Below are 19340 nucleotides of genomic sequence, written 5' to 3' on the forward strand. Positions count from 1 at the left end.
CTTCATATCCAGTCCAAAGAGGTCAGAAGAATATTTACAAAATAAATATGTAGGGAATTTTAGAATTTCACTGATTTACATGAACTAATGATTCCTTAATCAGCATAAAACTTTAGATTATGTCAACAACTGTATACTGCATACATTGATCATATCATTTTTACTGCTAAAATTTTTTTATTGGCCAGAGTAAGAAATTTTAACCACTAAAAAATAGTTGTGGTTTTGAGGAACTGCTACATAATACTCATTAAAGTAAAGTTAGTTATGGGTATAAGCCTTAACTACAATTTCCTCAACAATATATAAACTAAAAATATCTTCTTCACTTCCTCAAAAAACTTAATTATTCTTTTATTCAAATTTTGAAATTTATTACAACAAACTTCTAATTAAAAGTCCTGTCATTTAATTTTAATTTTCCAATATTTTCAAAGAAAACTTGGCTATACTACTTCTCTTGGTAAAGTTTCTTACTCAACTTTGTGTTGCAAGAATATTATAAAATTTTAATTAACTACAGTAGGACAAAATACCAGTGATATAACTATCTGTTGCACTTAGAATACTTCAATGTAATGTGCAGACAGTGAAGTTAAGGTTAATGGAACTGAAGATCCATTGTTCTGAGAGGCTTAATTCCTTTTCCAAAATTATAATCTATGTATGTGTTCAAGGTAAAGTAGTTGAAAACTTCACAACTATACTTATTAAATGTATTTCTGATTAAAAGTAGAATATGACTGTGAAAATCTGAAATCGGTAAAAGGAAAAAATTAATATTTAAAAACAAACTAAGAATAAAGGGAACACCGAGACTTGTCTTAAAGAAGCTGTCCTTTTTTTTTTTTTTTAGAGATTACAACACACATACAATAAGTGAATTTTATCAAAATACAGCACATTTCTTCTACTATATCCATAAAAATCAATTCCTATGTAAATAGTACTGAAAATCAACTAAAATGAGTTAAAATTTACAAAGAGTTGTTAAAGGGTTTCAATCAAAATTATTAAAACTATACAGTACAATAACCAATTGATAACATCTTGAAAGAAGTGCAATATTTGAGTTCACATATTTTTAAAAGTGCTGCCTATTCACTCTGACTAGCAAGAATGGAACATGAGTCCAACTCGCTTTTGCAAAAATAATGTGGGTTGGTGTTTAAAGCTAGTCTTATAAAAGTCTTAATTAAAATCAAGGTTGATAAAGCATAGCAGATTAAAAATTCCCAAATTGCATTTTAGTAAATAAAATGAAGTGCAATAACCAAATATTGCTCTAATGAAAGGTTCCAGACTAGCCTCAACTAAACAGTTATTGGTCTTCTATGGCACTTTTTCTGGTCCAAATAACCATGCATTAATCCTTATCATTGCATGTTACTCAAATTTTATTTGATTACACAAAACAAAAAAATAAAATTAATGGTCTGGATAACAAAATTAATAAACCTCTATTATCATCAAATATTTGTTACAGTAACTAGGAACAAAGGCAGTTGGTGGTAAAACACTATTACACTGATACACGTAGAAACCCTTTAAAGACTCTGAAGTGTTGAGTTCACATTTAATGTTACCTGTAGAAACAGCCCTTTATTTGAACACCTTTACAAACTGGTAGGCCTCAAGGACCCATACCTTTGCTCTACAACTCTCCACAGCAATTCTCTATCACTGTGCCAGTTTCACAAACTTACTTTGGTTTCCTAGCTCCATGCGTACTGTTTCCTTTTTTACTTTACCAAGGCAATGCAAGGCCAAACAGAAAAAAGAGGCTTTCATACTAAACTTTCTTACGTTTTGTGTTACAGGCAACACAGTCTTAAAACTGGCCATTTTTGTTTCATTTGCTGCTTAAAATAAAAATTATAAATTAGATTTAAATGGAGCACTAATTATAAAACAGATTGCAAGTACCACCATTTGCAAAAAAAAAAAAAAAAATCAGGGGATTTCCATAACACAGAAAATGCATGGACATGCATCTACAGTAGAGTTGAAATTTTCCTGTGACTAAAAAATTAAAAACTGAATCACCAGTAGCCAATGTATAGTCAATGGCTATGACAAGAACAGATCCTGCAGAGCTCATAAAATGCAATTATTGTCTTTTTTGCTTTTTAAAAAAGACATTACATATTTTATTGCATTGTTCTCTTAATAAAAACATACTGCCACATAGCTTCCCCCGTCCTCATTCTTTGCTTCCAGATTTTTATAGAAAATAACTGTTTTAATCTGGCCTTGGAAAGTGAACCCACCAGCACCAACTTCACCTACTCACTCTTCAGTTCAATATGCACATAGCAAAAGCCAACACTTCAAATATCTTGCCCACATCAAAAAAAGTACTTTCAGGAGAAAGACATTAATACCAGTTGAATAAAAATAAGGGCATAAAAGCTATGAGATAGATAGCTCTGCCATCTGTCTCTGGGCTAAAATCAAGGCTAACTATTGCCTTGCACACAGTTCAGTCATGTATGAAATCCAAAAATAAACCTACAATCTATACAAAAACAACACAGGTTTGTTTTTGTAACCTTGATTGCTATGTTTAAAAACCTAACAAGTTTTATATGGTATGAATTCAACAGTCTTCTTTATATTCTGTACAGTGGTTCTTTCCCTCTAACCACAAGTTCCATTACTTCATTAATGTACAAATTTGAACATAATTTTTTGAGTTCTTCTTTATATATAAAAATAGTCAAAATATTAATTTCCCCTGCAAGTATCTTCCAATAAATCTTGCTGTCTTCCCCCCCTTTTTTTTGTCCACAGTGCTTATGAGGAAACTTCTCGTACAATGATGAGTTCAACTGTATTCTGGAAAGTTTTTAGCAAGGACACTGCTTGTCCATGTTCAATATTTATAAAACTGTAGCCATTAGCCTAGAAAAAAGAGGAAAAATGCTTTTAGGAAGTACATTTTCTAGTAATTTATTTGCATTTCTGTCAAGTAATTCACAAACCTGGAAGAAAATATGAATCACTTTGACAACTTAAAATAACATACAGATTCACAGGCCCTACCCAAACCAAGGAATAGTCTCTGAAGATGGAGTCTAGAAATGTGTATTTTGTCCAATTTTTCAGAGAATTCCTATGTAGTAGCCCAATATTAGGAATCACTTATGTAAGAAATAATGTCAGACATGGCGTTACATAATAATAATGTGCATCTGAGGTGACTAAACTGTGGGGTAGCAGAGGGCAAGGCCTAGTCTTCCCATTGTTGTGAGCCATCACATGAAGTCCACTGTATTTCTCACAATTAAGGTTAATATTTACTGAGGTTCTACTGTGTATCAAACACAGAATTCTAAGTGTGTAACATGAATTAGATCCTTTGATTCTCGTAATGCTCAAAAAAGATTCTTTCACCATCTTATTTTAGAGAAGAGAAAGCCCCGGCATGGAGAAAGTAACTTGTTCAGTTACAAAACTGAAACCACAGATTCCCAAATGGTTCACAAAAATAACTGTGTATAACTGTATGAGAGTGAGTGTGTGTGTGTGTGTGTGTGTGTGTGTGTGTGTGTGTGTAGAGACAGGGAGGGAGAAAAGGAGAAGAAAGAGGAGAATAAATGCTAAAGACAATGTGGCAAATTATTGTGGCTTTTCTCTAAGCTTTAAATTATTTAAAAAAATTTTTTTAATTAATTTTATTTTTAAAAAGTGTTGGAACTAGAATTCAAACTCAGTCTGGCTTTCAGAATCTGCAGCTACTAGACTTGAATGTCTGTCTGGTTTTTTTGTTTTGTTTTGTTTGAGGGTTATTTTTTAGTTCTCAACTAAGAGCAGTGACAGTAAGAGTAGAAAATGAGAGCTACACTTGTGTCCTAGGCTTGTCTTCCTCCTAAGACTACAAGCGTTTAGGTAAAATGAGTAGCTGAAAGAACAAAGAAAAGGAGGGGACAGAGAAAAATAAGAAGAGTTTCTCAGATTTAAAATTTTTCTTCTCCATTTCTGAAAGGACAACAGCCCACATCCAAGAAATGGTACTCTAATCCCCCTCAAATTAGTAAAAATTAGCATTCCTGAACTTAAACAAAATCCTATGATGTATCACACTTTTAATCACAATTTTTAAAGTGAATACATTTTAAACTCTGAAAACAACAGTGTTATAAAATGAAAAATAAATAAATAAATATTTATTTTAATTACCTGAATAATTTTATCACCTGGCTGCAGTAATTTTGATGCTGGTCCTTCAGGTTGTACCCTTGTTACAAATATACCCTTTAATAACAAAAAATAATAATTATTTAACTAAAAACAGTATGTATAAATAATAGAGTAACAAGGAGTAATTTTTCCACCACATCATGCAAATATTTGAATCATGGTACGAGTTTTCTCCCTGACTTCTCTGAATAATACTGTGACAAACTAGTTCTTTTTACCCCTAGCAATTCTGCCGTTACTGATATTTGTTAAATAAAATTACTTCAATAGATGCGTGAAAAAGCGTTAAGACAATTAAAAATCACTTGATAATATCATAAACATTCAAAGTTTTTGGTTAAATTGCTTTTCTTCAATTAACTTGAACTTATCAAATTATAAAACAGAAAGCTAAAAAACAGCAAAGGAAATCAAGGTGATATCTACCTAGACTTACATAAACATCTGCTTGATTTTCACTTACATATAAGAAATATTGAATTAGTAAATAAAGCTTTATAGATGTTTTGAGAATATACAAAGAAAACTTACATCATCATCAGGTCTGAATGGGTTTCCTCTACCCCCGACACCACCTGATATGCTAAATCCAAGTTCTGGATCTTTTTCAACCCTCACTCGAATCTGAATTAATATGAAAATAAAGGAAACCATTACTATTTCAGAAAAAGTTATAATGCAACAACATCCATATTTAAATATTGATGGATTAAGTCCACGCAAACATAAATAAGAATTCATCAAAAATAAACATTTGGTCAGATGAAGTGAAATACAACATAGAATATTATGTTAATGAGTTAGTGAGTTAAAGGCAGAGCTGGGATTATATAAAGCATAGCTCCTAATTTTATTGCTAGTTTTATGAGGATAAGGAATCAATTAATACTGAACCTGTTTTACTTTTTAGACATCACAGATTTTAATGACATAGTACATAAAAACAAAACTTTTATATATATCAGTTTACACTTGTGGGACATCTAAATTACACAGTGTCTCTGTTTACTGGCTTGTTTCATAAGATATCTAAAAGATCCATTGATGGTTTTGTGATTATCAACTCTTCATTTATTGAATCTGTTTAAAGGCTTCAAAGGAGTGGGGATTTTAAAACAGGAACTATTGATAGTTTTTATAACCATGCTATGAAAAAAGATGCAAGAATAAAACACTCCCTTTCACCAGAGACACAACCAAAATGAATAAACTGTTTGATCTCTACCTAACTTTCTAATATTATTGATCATGTTATTAATAACTATCAAGATATATGAATGTGTGGCTCACTTTTTAATATTAAATACTCAAAGTAGTTTGAAGTCTGTAGTCAAATTTCAAAATCTAAGGAATTAAGATTTTAAGTGTCACAGAACAAGTTCAGCTTAATGGTCTCCTATTTATATTCGTAAGAAATGTCTGACTACTGGAGTATCAACCAGTTGTGGAAAAGCAACTGCACTAAAAAAATCAGGCCCAAAATCCTAAATCCTATATAAACACAAAGTCAAATAAAAATTACCAAGTTTAACACCTTATAAATGTAACATAAAAGTAAAACTTTAAACAAAATGGTAATAACTATGTTAAAATTCTATATGGATTTATTGCTAATAATTAAGTAACCTATAAAAACACATAAAAAGCTTAGTCCCATATTTCAAATAGTCTTGATTATTCTTACCTCTTGTTTTGCCAGTTCATGGCCTTGTCTAGGAGAACAATGGGGCTGTGTATATGGAGGCTGGTGGGCCACTTTCAGCATCAAGTAATCAATTAGTTGTTCTCTAGAGGGATGCCTTGCCACAGATGCCTGAGGGGGATGATGTATTTGACTATAATTTGCCTGAGGCCTGAGAGGCTGGCCCATCTGTCCATTACTCAAAGGCATCTAAGAAAAACATGAAGTATCTTAAAATGACCAATAATAATGTCTTATTTCAAATATTTGGATTTCTTCTTGGAGCATCACAAAAGCACTAGAGTTTTCACATTCTAAGAAGTCAAACAATACCATGCCACTTACTATTTTTCTATACTTTTAAATCTTAAAAGCAATAAGCTATTAATGTCTTAATTCTAAAGTTTCCTGAGTACTTGTTAAATTCACATTTTTAAGCTTTCAAATGGAAGTACATCATATCTACATTTAAATTCTTTTCTGTGAGCAATATTTGTATTTTCTTAGATCTATCTTACAGCAACCAAATGTTAAAATGGCACATAGTATGTCAAAATTTTAAAATTTAAGCCAATCTATGAGATGTGTATCTTTTCTCATACTAAATCAAAGACACATACACAAAAGACACATTTGCTGATGTTTTTCTTCAGAAAAAAACTAATTTTGTGGTAAAAATTCTTTCCAAATTTGAATATACTTTTCTACTTTTATTCCCTCCTTTCCAAAATTAACAAGTCAATTCAGCTATCTACGTAGTAGAAAACTGACTTATTCCTTGTATGTATGTTAGAAACTTTTACAATCTCTTAATAATTCCATAGACTAATAGCCACAAAAATTAAATGTTGACATTCTACCCTATTCTTCACAAAGAAAAAAACAAAAAAACTTGAAATTATTGGTTTGTTGTTGTTAAAGATCTTTGTTTTAATGCCTCTCATTTTTTTTAAGAAAATAAACCTGACTTAAAATCAGCTTTGTAGAAATGTGGCTAATAGCTTATTTCGGTACCATGAGGAATATATCTTTAAAATTAAGAGGTGGGGTGCAGTAGTTCATCCCTATATTCCCAGCACTTTGGGAGGCCTACACAGGAGGATTGCTTCAGGCAAGGAGTTCAAGATCAACCTGGACAAAACAGCAAGACCCCATCTCTTAAAAAAAAAAAATTAGTTAGGCATGGTGGTACACATAGGTAGTCCCAGCCACTTGGGAGGCTCAAGTAGGAGGATCGCTTGAGCCCAATAGTTTGAGGCTGCAGTGAGCTGTGGGCAAGCCACTGCACTCCAGCCTGGGTGACAGAGCGAGATTCAATCTCCAAACAAACAAACAAACAAACAAACAAAAAAAGAGGTTACAGTCACACTACAAATATTTGCATATAAAAATATTTTTGTGTAGAAAAAAATATTTGTTGGTTATTAAGAGAAAGAAAATCTCATTGACAAGGGAATTATGGGAAAACTATGAGGGAAACAGTTGAGGTTCATTTCCCTAAATTATCCAAAAGTAGAAAAGTTTGGAGAAAGATATGGCAACAGTTTCACAACTGCATGCTTTTCTTGGTGAACCTTGCTGAAAGATACAAAGTAGCTTAGCTTTGGTGAAGGTTTGTACTTTTTAAACAAGGCATTCTATTTCACTGTTAACCTGTGTTATTGCTGAGAACTTAAATTCTGATGTCTGGGAACACACATGCATATTTTGTGACAGGACACAAGGATATTACTCTACGACAAATCTTATATTGGTTAGAGAGAAGAAAAATGAAGTGCTATATCAGTCCTACATTTTTGGGGGAAAAAACCTGTTTATTACTTGATCACTGTAGATTTAATGCATCTGGTTTGGCCATGAGTAATTAACTGGTTGTGCTGTTGCTTTATTAGTTACACACAATTCTGCAAATAGCCCACGATTTTGTCTATGTTTATACCATTTATTCCTGCATGCAAATTTAGTATCTTTCTCCCGGGAAAAATCCAGGTAATAATTACTACTGGCCTTAAGACTCCGTGACACCAGATATTTGGTCTTGCCTACATCGTTGTTAAACATACACATGGAATATATTAAGCTACAATTAGCAGATGGCTCAGGAAATTAAAAAGTATTAAACTCAGTAACCCTAAACCACTAAATGTATGTAATTAAAAAACAAACAAACAAACAAAAAACTGGATGACAAAGCTCAATTAAAAGAAAAAAGGGTAAAATAATAGAAACTTATGAACTTATATATTAGATGATCAGGTGGCTATTTTGAAGAGCAACAGAAAAGTTTTATGTAATAGATAACGACACTTCATAATTATATCTGGTCATACTAGAGGCATGGAATCAGGAAAATAAGAAACAATAGTTGAGGAAGGATAGTAAAAAATTCTCTCTCTGGCACTGGCCATATATAGTTAATTGCAACAAAAGTACTAAGAACACAACCATCATCTATTCTACCATATACAAAGTCTTTCAAGATGATTTCTAAGTATATTTGAAGTAATTACATTTGACTTAAGTAATAATAAAAGATCCTAGAATGAAGAATTTAACACAACTTCATCTTCAATTCTCCAAATAGTTTTACTATCAGGAATACCAAAAAGGCCTTGATTCAAATGGTAAAATAAATAGGTGGTACAATATAATAGAAATTTCAATGCAAAAATAAAATAATTCTCCAGCATGGAAAAATCATGGAATAAACTGAGAAATAGTAGACAGGGTCAAATTCTATTTTGTATTTCTGATATTTTTAAAATCCTTACTAATCAAGGGAGGAAAGCCCTCAAAAAAGTACTTTCAGCTAAAGCACATATTTCTACTCCAAAAGTTGCAAAATATAGGAAGCTCACAGACACTAGATTTTTTTCTCTGAGCACCTACTTTCATCAAGCTGTCTGGAGGAACATCTTTGTGACTAACTGTGGCTGATGAGTAGTTCTGCTGTCCTGAAATGAATATACCATCTTGACAAGGATCTGTTGGACTGGATGTCTGGGGATGCTTCAAATGAGCAGGAAATAAAAAGTAAACAAATACTGTTCTTTAAGATATGAAACCAAAATGATGACACTTGAGAGAAGATTAGGACAAAATATTGCCAAATAGTGCAAAGATGAAAACCCAAATCAAACACTGCCATCATCACTGCCATCAATTAGTTATCTTTCACTTCTTCCAAAGGTACACAGCAAGATGTTTGTTTTTGTACGTATGAAAAGCTTATATGAAAATATATTGTTAATCTATTTATGTATGATACACACATGTAGAAGACAAATTCTTCTGTTTGTTCTTTTTTCCTTTTAGGGTTTTACTTACAGTAATGCCTAGCTTTTGCCACCTTTGAGCAATAAATGTAGTTATTAATTAATAAAAGTTCAGAGTCTCAAACGTTAAGACCAACTAAAACACACTTGTGTTGAGCATTATAAAAAGATTTTTGGTTAAAAAAAAAATTAACTGCTGTTCTTCTAACAGAACAGTAAAACATGGGATATTTCCCCCCCCTAAATTTTAATGATGAGCCAATACACTTACAGTCTTATAAAATTTGCTCTATTGGGATAAGATTAGGGTGTGAAATTATATAAAATTTGCTTTAGCTTAATTCTGCCACACTGATACTAGTTCGATAGTTCCAAAGTACTGATTTGGAGAAATGTTATTAAAACCAATTAACTGATTAATACCTTTATAGGCCAAATAATATCCCTGTATTATACTTTCCCAAAATAGGGGAAAAACAGACCAATCTCATTATCCCTGAATCAATCTTTCTTTCTTTTTTTGGAAACAGAGTCTCACTCTGTCACCCAGGCTGCAGTGCAGTGGTGTGATCACGGCTCACTGCAGCCGTGACCTCCTGGATTCAAGCAATCCTTCCACCTCAGTCTCCTGAGTAGCTGGGATCATAGGTATGGTGTTACCACACCTGGCTAATTTTCTCATTTTTTTGGAGGGGTCAGAGACAGGGTCTCCCAACATTGCCCAGCCTGATCTCACATTCCTGGGCTCAAGTGATCCTCCTGCCTTGGCCTCCCAAAGTGCTGGGATTACAGGTGTGAGTCACTGCAGAGAGCCTCTGAATATTTCTTATTATAAATATGCCAGGAAGCAAGACACATATGTTTTTCACTTCAATTTTAGTTCTAAAGATCCCAGATGTATTTTAGAAAACAGATTGTGATAAATAGCACTACTGTTACTTTCAAAACAATTTACAGCTAGCAACAAAGAAATGCAAACTACATCATATTGAAAAAATAATCTAAAATCTTTGTTATATTACAGCATACATATAAAGGATTTCTAATTTAATCATAGAAATTATATCTGTAACAGATCTATCATATGCAGTTAGTTCAAACCATGGCTTAGAATTTTTAGATGTGGTTTGATCTAATTTTGTGTATTTATGCAATGAATACTTTATTTTCCTTCTCCCTTTTTGAGATGTGCTTTGAGAATACATAATGATGAATTTAGCACTAGCTTGAAATTCAAACTCAAGTGTGAATGTATGTTTATCTACTTTTTTAAAGAACAAGCATACCATGAAGGAAAAAGTAAAATTCAATGGACTCAAAGGCTCTGAATTAAAAAATAAAAAAAAACAAGCACAAAATGTTACTATAAAAGTATCTGGAAAATACAATTGTTCCAGGTGAGATAAATGGCAAAGATTATCCTTGATAAAAGCCACCAATCTTTACCTCCATGGACTCCTGGAATGAGGGACTGATAATTATCACCCTTCTCTCACATATTTTAAATTGGGTGGTTCCTGGCTGGGCACAGTGGTTCACGCCTGTAATCCCAGCACTTTGCAAAACTGAGGCAGGCAGATCATCTGAGGTCAGGAGTTCGAGACCAGCCTGGCCAATGTGGTGAAACCCCATCTCTACTAAAAATACAAAAATTAGCCAGGTGTGGTGGCAGGTGCCAGTAATCCCAGCTACTCGGGAGGATGAGGCAGGAGAATCACTTGAACTCGGGAAGTGGAGGTTGCAGTGAGCGGTGACCGCGCCACTGCACTCCAGCCTGTGCAACAAGAATGAAACTCCATTTCTAAATAAGCAAATAACATAAAATAAATTGGGAGATTTCAACATGACTGCTGACACTCTAACAGCATAGGAATCACATGGTGGCAAGTGACAAAAGACAGGGTAATCTAGGTCAGGTACAGCCAGAGCAAAGATTATCCAGGAGACTGCTCCTAGTCCAGAACACCACAGAACAAACCCAGGGATATATTAAAATGGGAGATACCATAGCTCAGGTAGAAGTGAAGGACCCAGAAGTAAGCAAAGAATTCACATGGAAACTATAAGGAAAGGACAAAATAGGGTTATTAGAGAGAAAAAAGTATTTTCAGGATTGAAGGAGAGGGGTAGAAGAAAATATTTTAGAGACCATGCTACCACTTCAAGTTGTTGTGGGAAAAAAATGTTAAAACAGGGCCAAGCCAGAGTTGTTCTTTCTCTTTCTCTGCCTTTTTATCCCCCCAACACTTAATTTTGTTTAAAATCATAAATCTTTCTTCTTCACTACTAAGGAAATATGGTAAAAAGTGAGTAAAAAAGGACTGGTGTTTTGTCTTTTCATTGATACTTATTACAATTTCTACAGCCTCACAGTTAATTGTGCTCAGTGAATTATGATTAACCTTAGTTCAGGTTAGTGCTTTTTCTCAGTCAATTCTCAATCGCTGGAATTAAAATTTTTCCTCCCTATTAACAGCTCTCTGAACTACATATAGCATAGCCTTAAAATCTTTAGTCAGGAATAGAAAATTTTAATATTAAAAGAAAAAATACCACAAACAATAGTTTTAAAAAATCTCTCAGTTATTCCTATTGTTCACTGCTTTTTGCATAAACAAGAGCTAACTATATCATTATTTTATGACCAAAGAAACTCAAGAGATAATGACTGTATCAGCTTTGAAGAATGATTTAGAACTAAGCCATGGAAGAACTCAGAGGAAATCAAGGTTTCTACTCTCACCCAGAAATATTAAAACACTTAGAAGTGTTTCCTGGAAACAATCAAACACTTAAAATTTTGGGTTTTCTCTTCTACAAGCTAAAAGTATTGGTCTAATGTAGGTACTCACTCGAAAAATGTGCCCACCAGAACCTCTTCCGTCTGCAACACTCAAGGCAAGACTGCCCTGGCTGCCATGCAGATCCCTAGAGCTGCCATAGTGAAAACTGCTTACAGCAGTAAAATTGGAATTAAAGGACCTTGACAGCATGCTCTGAATAAAGAGGGGACAGAGTTAACAGAGATTAGTGTAGCATGCAAAATCCACAAGACATGTTATATACGTAGACTTATTCACAAGTAACCCCAAAACCACAGAAGTATCATGCAACACCAAATTTTAAGAGCCACTGAAAGAAATTGGAACCATTTACCATGTATTTACATGACAACATACACATATACACAAATTACATGTAAATACAACCATTCACATGTTTAAGCAAAGGAAGAAAGTAGACATATACTGCTTTTGGAATGCTATTTCCTTTACTTCTAACACATCTTATATATGTTTAAAAAAAAAAAAAAAAGGAATTGACACCATATGCAGTGTATGTGTATCTAAAGTCATACACAGAACATAAACGAATTTCTCTATCTAAAGATAAATTTTACTATCAACCAGTAATTCTAAGTCAAATGAATTTTTAGAGATTCTATTTCACTTTATGAAAATTCTAACATATTAAACTGAGCATTTAAATATACATACCACAGCACAAAATGTATTTGTATAAATACCATTTCAATTTCTTTTTTAAGAGGTAGACTCCCAGTCTGGAGTACAACAGCATGCTCCTGGCTCGCTGCAGCCTCAAACTCCTGGGATCAAATGATCTTGCCTCAGCCTCCTGAGTAGGTAGGACTATAGGTCCTCGTCACCACACCTGGCTAATTATTATTTTTGTAGAGAAGAGATATCACTACACTTGTCCAGGGTGGTCTCAAACTCCTGCCTTTAAGCAATCCTTTTGCCTCAGTCTCCTAAATTGCTGGGATTATAGGTGTGAGCCACTGTGCCTGACCACATTTCAATTTCTAAAAATTACCTTCCATATTTAGAAAAATATCTTGCAATAGAAAATAGTTTTACCATACACAAATTTATGATATACCCTTTTTAAATTTACTTTTTAAAGAGACAAGGGTCTTGCTATGTTGCCCAAGCTGGCCTCAAATTCCTGGGCTCAAGCCATCCTCCTGCCTCTCAGCCTCCTGAGTAGCTGGAATCATGGGTGTGCACCACCATGCCTGGATAATTTTATTTTTCATAGAGACAAGGTTTCACCACATTGCCCAGGCTGATGGATGTAACTTTTAAAATGCTCCTGCTGCTCTATAATTACAAGAAGAAGAAAATGAGAAAATGTGTGGCAAATTTTCCCCAAATAAACTGGTATTAAAGATCACTGTATTTTAGGAGTTGGTGGCCTTTGCTTGCTTAAATTTGAAGAGCCACTGATGGAATCCTCTCACAAACTGAGTTCATATGAATAACTAATTGCTAATCCCAGAACGGCCTGAAATGCACTGCCTGATTCCCACTGTTCCACTTGTTTATTCCCAGTTTCCTGAACTGCTGTTCTTTCATGAGTGCTTTTAGTCATGTCCCTGAGTACTGAGGGCTTAATGGTCAAACTGGAGAAACCACATTTTGAGCATGACTAGTTATTAAGAAATACAGAAATATCATAACAAGAATTTCTGTATTACTCTTAGCAAATATATTCCTTCTCAAAATTTTGAAGTTGACATCTAATACCAAGAAACATTACAGGATTCCAGGAAGGAAAGGATCTATAGAATTACCACATATACTTCCAGTTATTTTGTGAATTTTAAGTAATGAACAAATAAAAAGCTGAACTTACAGCCCAGATCTGCATTTTCCCAAATCACTTCAACAAAGATAATGATTTAGCAGAGGCAATTCGGAGGTTTCATAAACATTTGATTGGAATAAAAAAGAAAATCATTCATACATACATACATACATACATACATAACAGACACACACATTTGTTATCCAGAGAGCTTTAATGTGTTATTGACTCAAGTGGCCTGATTAACCCTTTTAATGATATACAGATCTTGCAGAAAAGCTTTCTCTGTCATCTCCAAACATATGAGCTTACTATAAATATTTCACTGACAAATAAGACTGAAGCTCAAAACAGGTCTGGTTTTAAATTCAGGTTTGTGCACAGACATCCACATAAAACTGCTCCCTGTCATAATACATTGTGCAGAGCTTAATTAAATGCTAGGCATAATGTCCTGTGCAACGTTGTTCATTACATACTGATAGTTGTATAATAAAAAGTGAATCTAATACTTACACCATATTGTGTTAATCATATTATCTGAGTTCTCATAAAGAATCTGAGTAAATGCTGATAGTAACTATTCAACTTTAAAATAAAAAGTTCTTATTCCTTTTCAAATTTTGCTTATTAGTTAAATTAATTTTGAGATTTTCAAGGTGACATCTACTTTCTATTTTTGGGTTCCAGATACAGTTTTGCTTCGTTTTGTTTTGTTTTGGCAGTGGGAGGTAAGAGGGGTGACTATTAAAAGGTCTAAAAACTACTTAAGCTTCAACAGATTATTATTACTCTCAGCTGAGCAAATCAGCTTTTAATTTGGGGACTTATCTCATGAGGTAAGGCAGGCATTGTGAAAGTCCCCAGGGAAAATCTGTAAACATCTGCTTAGCCATCAGAATTAAGATTGTGGGTGTAAAGGAGTGAATAGAGATTCTCCATCATCTTCTACCACTTTGAACCAATGCTTTGAAGTTTGGAGTCTAAATCCTGCTGCTATTACACTAGTGAATTAGTAAATATATGTATGTAGCACTTACAATATGCTTATAATGTGCACACATTTTGACTATATTATCTAATGCTTAAAAGCATGAATGTAGCACAAAGTAGCTTCTATAAATAAAACAGGGACAATTTTCAGAACCACATTACATGATATTAGAATTTTTTGAACATATGAAAAGAAAGTATCCCCACACTATAGACTTACAGAAAGAGTTAACTTTCACTGGCAAATTACTCAAATTATGCTTCATTAAGGATTATTTTTATTGAATAAAATTATTTTTAGGTGAATGGGGTAGAATCACGTTAAACCACTCTCAGACAACTCAAAAGAACCATACCTAACATTATATAAGCTAAAGTACTATATCTGCGCAGGAAGTAACAGTGGCTTCACTTTATTTAGTCAACTTGCAATTTTTCTGACCAGCTTTAGAGTTGTTCCCTCTCCTTCACGTAGCATATATATCACCCTGGGAAAATTACTTAATTATTCTGCGCCTAAATTTCATTATTGCAAAATGGGATAATAAATAAATGATGCTGGTTCACATACAAAGTAAAACACACAGACACACAGGTCAAAATGAATCTTTGAAAATCTCTGAAACTACTCAGAATACACAGTTTTATTTATAGAGCCCATATAGTAATGTTTGAAAACCACTGACCTAGGTTATAAGAAGAACAAAGGTAAAATCTAGGTAAAGTTAGTTATTCAAACCATGCTGCCTTAAAATAATAAATTTCTAGTAGTTAATGGTAGGCAGGACAGGAAAAGATACTGAAATCTTAAGTATGTACGTATCACTGAATTGGAATGGACTGTTCTTTGGGATAATAAGCGTGTCTAGCAATCTTAGCAATTTAACATTACCTAACCTAAAACAATACATCTTTTCAGTATCTCTTAACAACACACTTTTTTCTTATCCCACATAATTACTGCCTAGGAATATTCACTCATCACCTGGTTTGTATCTCAAATTTGCATCACTAATTATAGTAACGAATTGTGTTCCATGTTATTTGCACACATTATCATCACATCAAATTCAATATATTCAAAACCAACTAAGTTAATTTTTTGCCAGACTTTTATACTATACCACAATGTTTTAAAGACTTCATTTCCCTAACTACCAGATCTTTTTTAAAAAAATATTTGGCAGGGCATGGTAGCTCATATCTGTAATCCCAGCACTTTGGGAGGCTGAGGCGAGAAGACTGCTTGAGGCCAGGAGTTTGAGACTAGCCTGGGCAACATAGCAAGACCCTCTTTCTATTAAAAAATAAATAAAATAAAATAAATAAGGTTGATGACCAAATATCCCAAAGCAGAAAACTTGGCTACGTCTTGAATATTTTTCTTATTCAATCTCTAAAGCTAAATAATTTTAACCCAAGTGTTTTTCAGACTCAACACCACTAGAGCTGAAACCCTAGCTCAAGTATCTGTTATTTGGCTGTTTTATTATTGAAACTGTTTCCTAAACTACTTATCAATTCATCCTGAACCCTTTTCCCAAAGAGATCCTAAAATGCTCTATCTGCTCAAGAAATAATAGTGGCTCTCTATTGTTTATTGTGCCAACTTGAAATTCTTCTGATAGGCTTTAAAGTTATTTCCTCTCCACTACATAACACACATTTTCCTGGGAAAATTACTTAATTATTCTGTGCCTAAATTTCCTTGTGGTAAAATGAGGTAATAAAAATATCACACAGGACTCATGTGAACTGAAAAACATTTGTACAGCCAGGTTATTTTACAGTGATAGTTCTGGCACTTTGTAAATACTAAATAAGCTGAACTGTTACATATTATGGCTTTCTAATATCCATAATCTGGCCCAAACTTTATTATGAAATGTTCTCAAAATAAATCCCTAATTCAACCAGGCTGAACTCCTTGTCTCTCTCTGCTCTCAGAACTCCTTCTTGATATAACTTTTATCTTTACCTATTAATCTTAATCCTATTTATCAAAATTTTGTTTTTCAAAAAGCACTGTTTCTTGAATAAGCCCATCTTCTGTGACTACTCTTGCATTTGCCATATCATTTTTCAAAATGAAAACATTTTAGAAATTTATCAAAAAGTCCCCAAATTTCATCGCATATAATTACTAGCAATATATTAAAATTTCATCTTTTAAACCAGTTATTTCCTAAATTATGAAATAATTTTCTGAACTGTATTTTCTGAAGAAGAGATAATGACTGATAATGAAATCATGAAGTATCAAATTTCTTTTGAAATTTCTATTTTTGTTATTGTGTGTGTATGTATGTATAAATACGAATGTCTCTATTGACATTTTATTGGTATTGACAGACAAATATATATAAAAGAAATATTATTCAAGATCTTCATCCTTAATAGGTATTTGAAACAAATTTTTACAATCTAAACAGACAGAGACTATCTTCACTTTCTAAAAAGACCTTAATCTTTGATACAAGAAATCTGTTTATATTTTAAAATTAGGAACTATATTTAAAATTTTAAGAAAAACACAATTATTTTACCATCATAAAATAACCTACTGCACAATAAAGTATTTGACTGTTTAAAACAAATTTAATCAGCTGATTTTTTTTTATATTTAAAAGATGGTGATGATGAGGATGAAGATAATAGCAATAAACACTTATTTAGCAATTAGTTATATATGCCAGGTACCATTCTAAGTGCTTTGCATATATTAACCCATTTACTTTTTAAACAGTCCTAGTAGTTCCTTTCATGGCACCTAATATGCACATGAAGCAACCAACATAAGGAAAGTCAAAGTTACTTGTCCAAGTAGCTAACTGAGCAGCGGAGCTAGGATTCTGAAATGTTAGACTAAAATGTCTCTCTAACTGCTTTCTTGAAAAAAATTTAAAAAGCAAAAAAATTCTTTAAAAATTTAAATTCTTTTAAAAAAGTGGTTTATAAAACATATGAATCCATTTAAAATAAAACTTTCGGCTGGGCGCGGTGGCTCAAGCCTGTAATCCCAACACTTTGGGAGGCCAAGGCGGGTGGATCACGAGGTCAAGAGATCGAGACCATCCTGGTCAACATGGTGAAACCCCGTCTCTACTAAAAATACAAAAAATTAGCTGGGCATGGTGGCGCATGTCTGTAGTCCCAGCTACTCAGGAGGCTGAGGCAGGAGAATTGCCTGAACCCAGGAGGCGGAGGTTGCGGTGAGCCGAGATCGCGCCATTGCACTCCAGCCTGGGTAACAAGAGCGAAACTCCGTCTCAAAAAAAAAAAATAAAATAAAATAAAACTTTCACATGCGTTAAGTAAAAGCAGTCTCACATATGAATACTTTTTAAGAACCGAGAGGCACACATTGCATACATTTAAGAAAAACATGGAGAATAAAATACCCTAGAAGGAATATAGTAGAGCTACAGTAACGGCAGGATATATACTTTGGTATTTGCTAGAAGTGCTTCCCAACAGATGAGCTACAATACACTATAGTGCAGTCAACTAGTAGTCTGGAAGGCGGGCGTATCGGCACGCATATGAGAGAATCAGCACCCCTCATAACTTCAAAGTGTGATATCCTTGGAAATGGGAGTTATCAGCTGCAGATTTGTGTTCAGGCACAGTTTGACCTATTTCTTTTCTCACAAGGTTTCTCTTTAGTTTCAATCAATTAATTCACACCTCTAAATTACCAGTGGACACAACTGAGAAACTACTGCCATATACTCTTCAAGAAACTGTACCACGAATTTCAAAATATGTAAGTATTTTAGGCGATTTTAAAAAAGCTGAGTGGCACACTGAACAATGAGATAGTTACTACTTGCTTCTTATTTACCCAGGTATATCTCTGTCAGACATGAAAGTAGGAGAACAGCCATATAAGATGGAAACTACACAGAACATAAAAATCGAACTCATCCCTTCTTCCAAACCTCCTACTCCTCTCTCTATGCCCACTAATAGATAAAGACATTCCCAACAACCAGTCATTCAAGGCACAATAATCTCAAGCTTTACCCCTTTTCCTTTCTGATTATAGGAATATTCAATCAGAAGCAAATTCTTGTAAAGTCTATTTCAGAACTCTCTCTTGAACTCATTTATCTTAACTCCACTGGTAACAGTTCACATTTCATTTTTATCTAGATCATTAAATAGCATCATAACTCAGTATCTTTGACTATAGCCTTTAAAATCTAGTTTCACACCATCACCAGAAATTTATTTATAAAACACATCTGCTTAAGACATTTCCAAGTGCTTTAGAAAAAGCACACAAGTTCAAATAGCCTCAACAGTGTGTACAGAATTACTAGTTGAAATAAATTGGATAGATGAGAATGAAGTAGCCTAATACTTATGGATGTTTACCAATTTAAAGTTTACTTGAAGTTGAGAGGACTGCACTAAAAAGAACAATTATAGGCTCACATTTCATGTAAACTTATATAAAATACAATTTATCTATTTTAGGCATTTATTTCTGAAAATTTTATTTAAGACATTTTTTTAAATGGCTAATTGAAGTTGCAGAACATATGTTAGGCCAGGCACGGTTGCTCACGCCTGTA

The 19340-nt window shown here is 33.4% G+C and overlaps 1 protein-coding gene across 5 annotated transcripts in view; it reads right to left on the reverse strand.

Annotated features, from left to right (window-relative positions):
• Positions 1-819: 819 nt before the first annotated feature.
• Positions 820-19340, reverse strand: part of ERBIN (erbb2 interacting protein) — a 140528-nt gene continuing 122007 nt past the window's right edge. Inside the window, exons 22-27 of one of the 5 annotated variants that reach the window (XM_017537845.2) lie at positions 12012-12155; positions 8774-8893; positions 5888-6094; positions 4735-4827; positions 4183-4257; positions 820-2904 (exon numbers count right to left, since the gene is read on the reverse strand). In XM_017537845.2, coding sequence (XP_017393334.1) covers positions 2797-2904; positions 4183-4257; positions 4735-4827; positions 5888-6094; positions 8774-8893; positions 12012-12155 — 747 coding nt within the window. In that variant the 3' untranslated portion in view covers positions 820-2796. The remainder of the gene's footprint in view (positions 2905-4182; positions 4258-4734; positions 4828-5887; positions 6095-8773; positions 8894-12011; positions 12156-19340) is intronic. The other 4 variants (XM_017537847.2, XM_017537846.2, XM_017537848.2 and 1 more) reach the window with 4 other exon arrangements.

The sequence above is a fragment of the Cebus imitator genome, unplaced genomic scaffold (assembly GCF_001604975.1).
Source record: "Cebus imitator isolate Cc_AM_T3 unplaced genomic scaffold, Cebus_imitator-1.0 Scaffold107, whole genome shotgun sequence".
In the NCBI taxonomy this organism is placed as follows: domain Eukaryota; kingdom Metazoa; phylum Chordata; class Mammalia; order Primates; family Cebidae; genus Cebus; species Cebus imitator.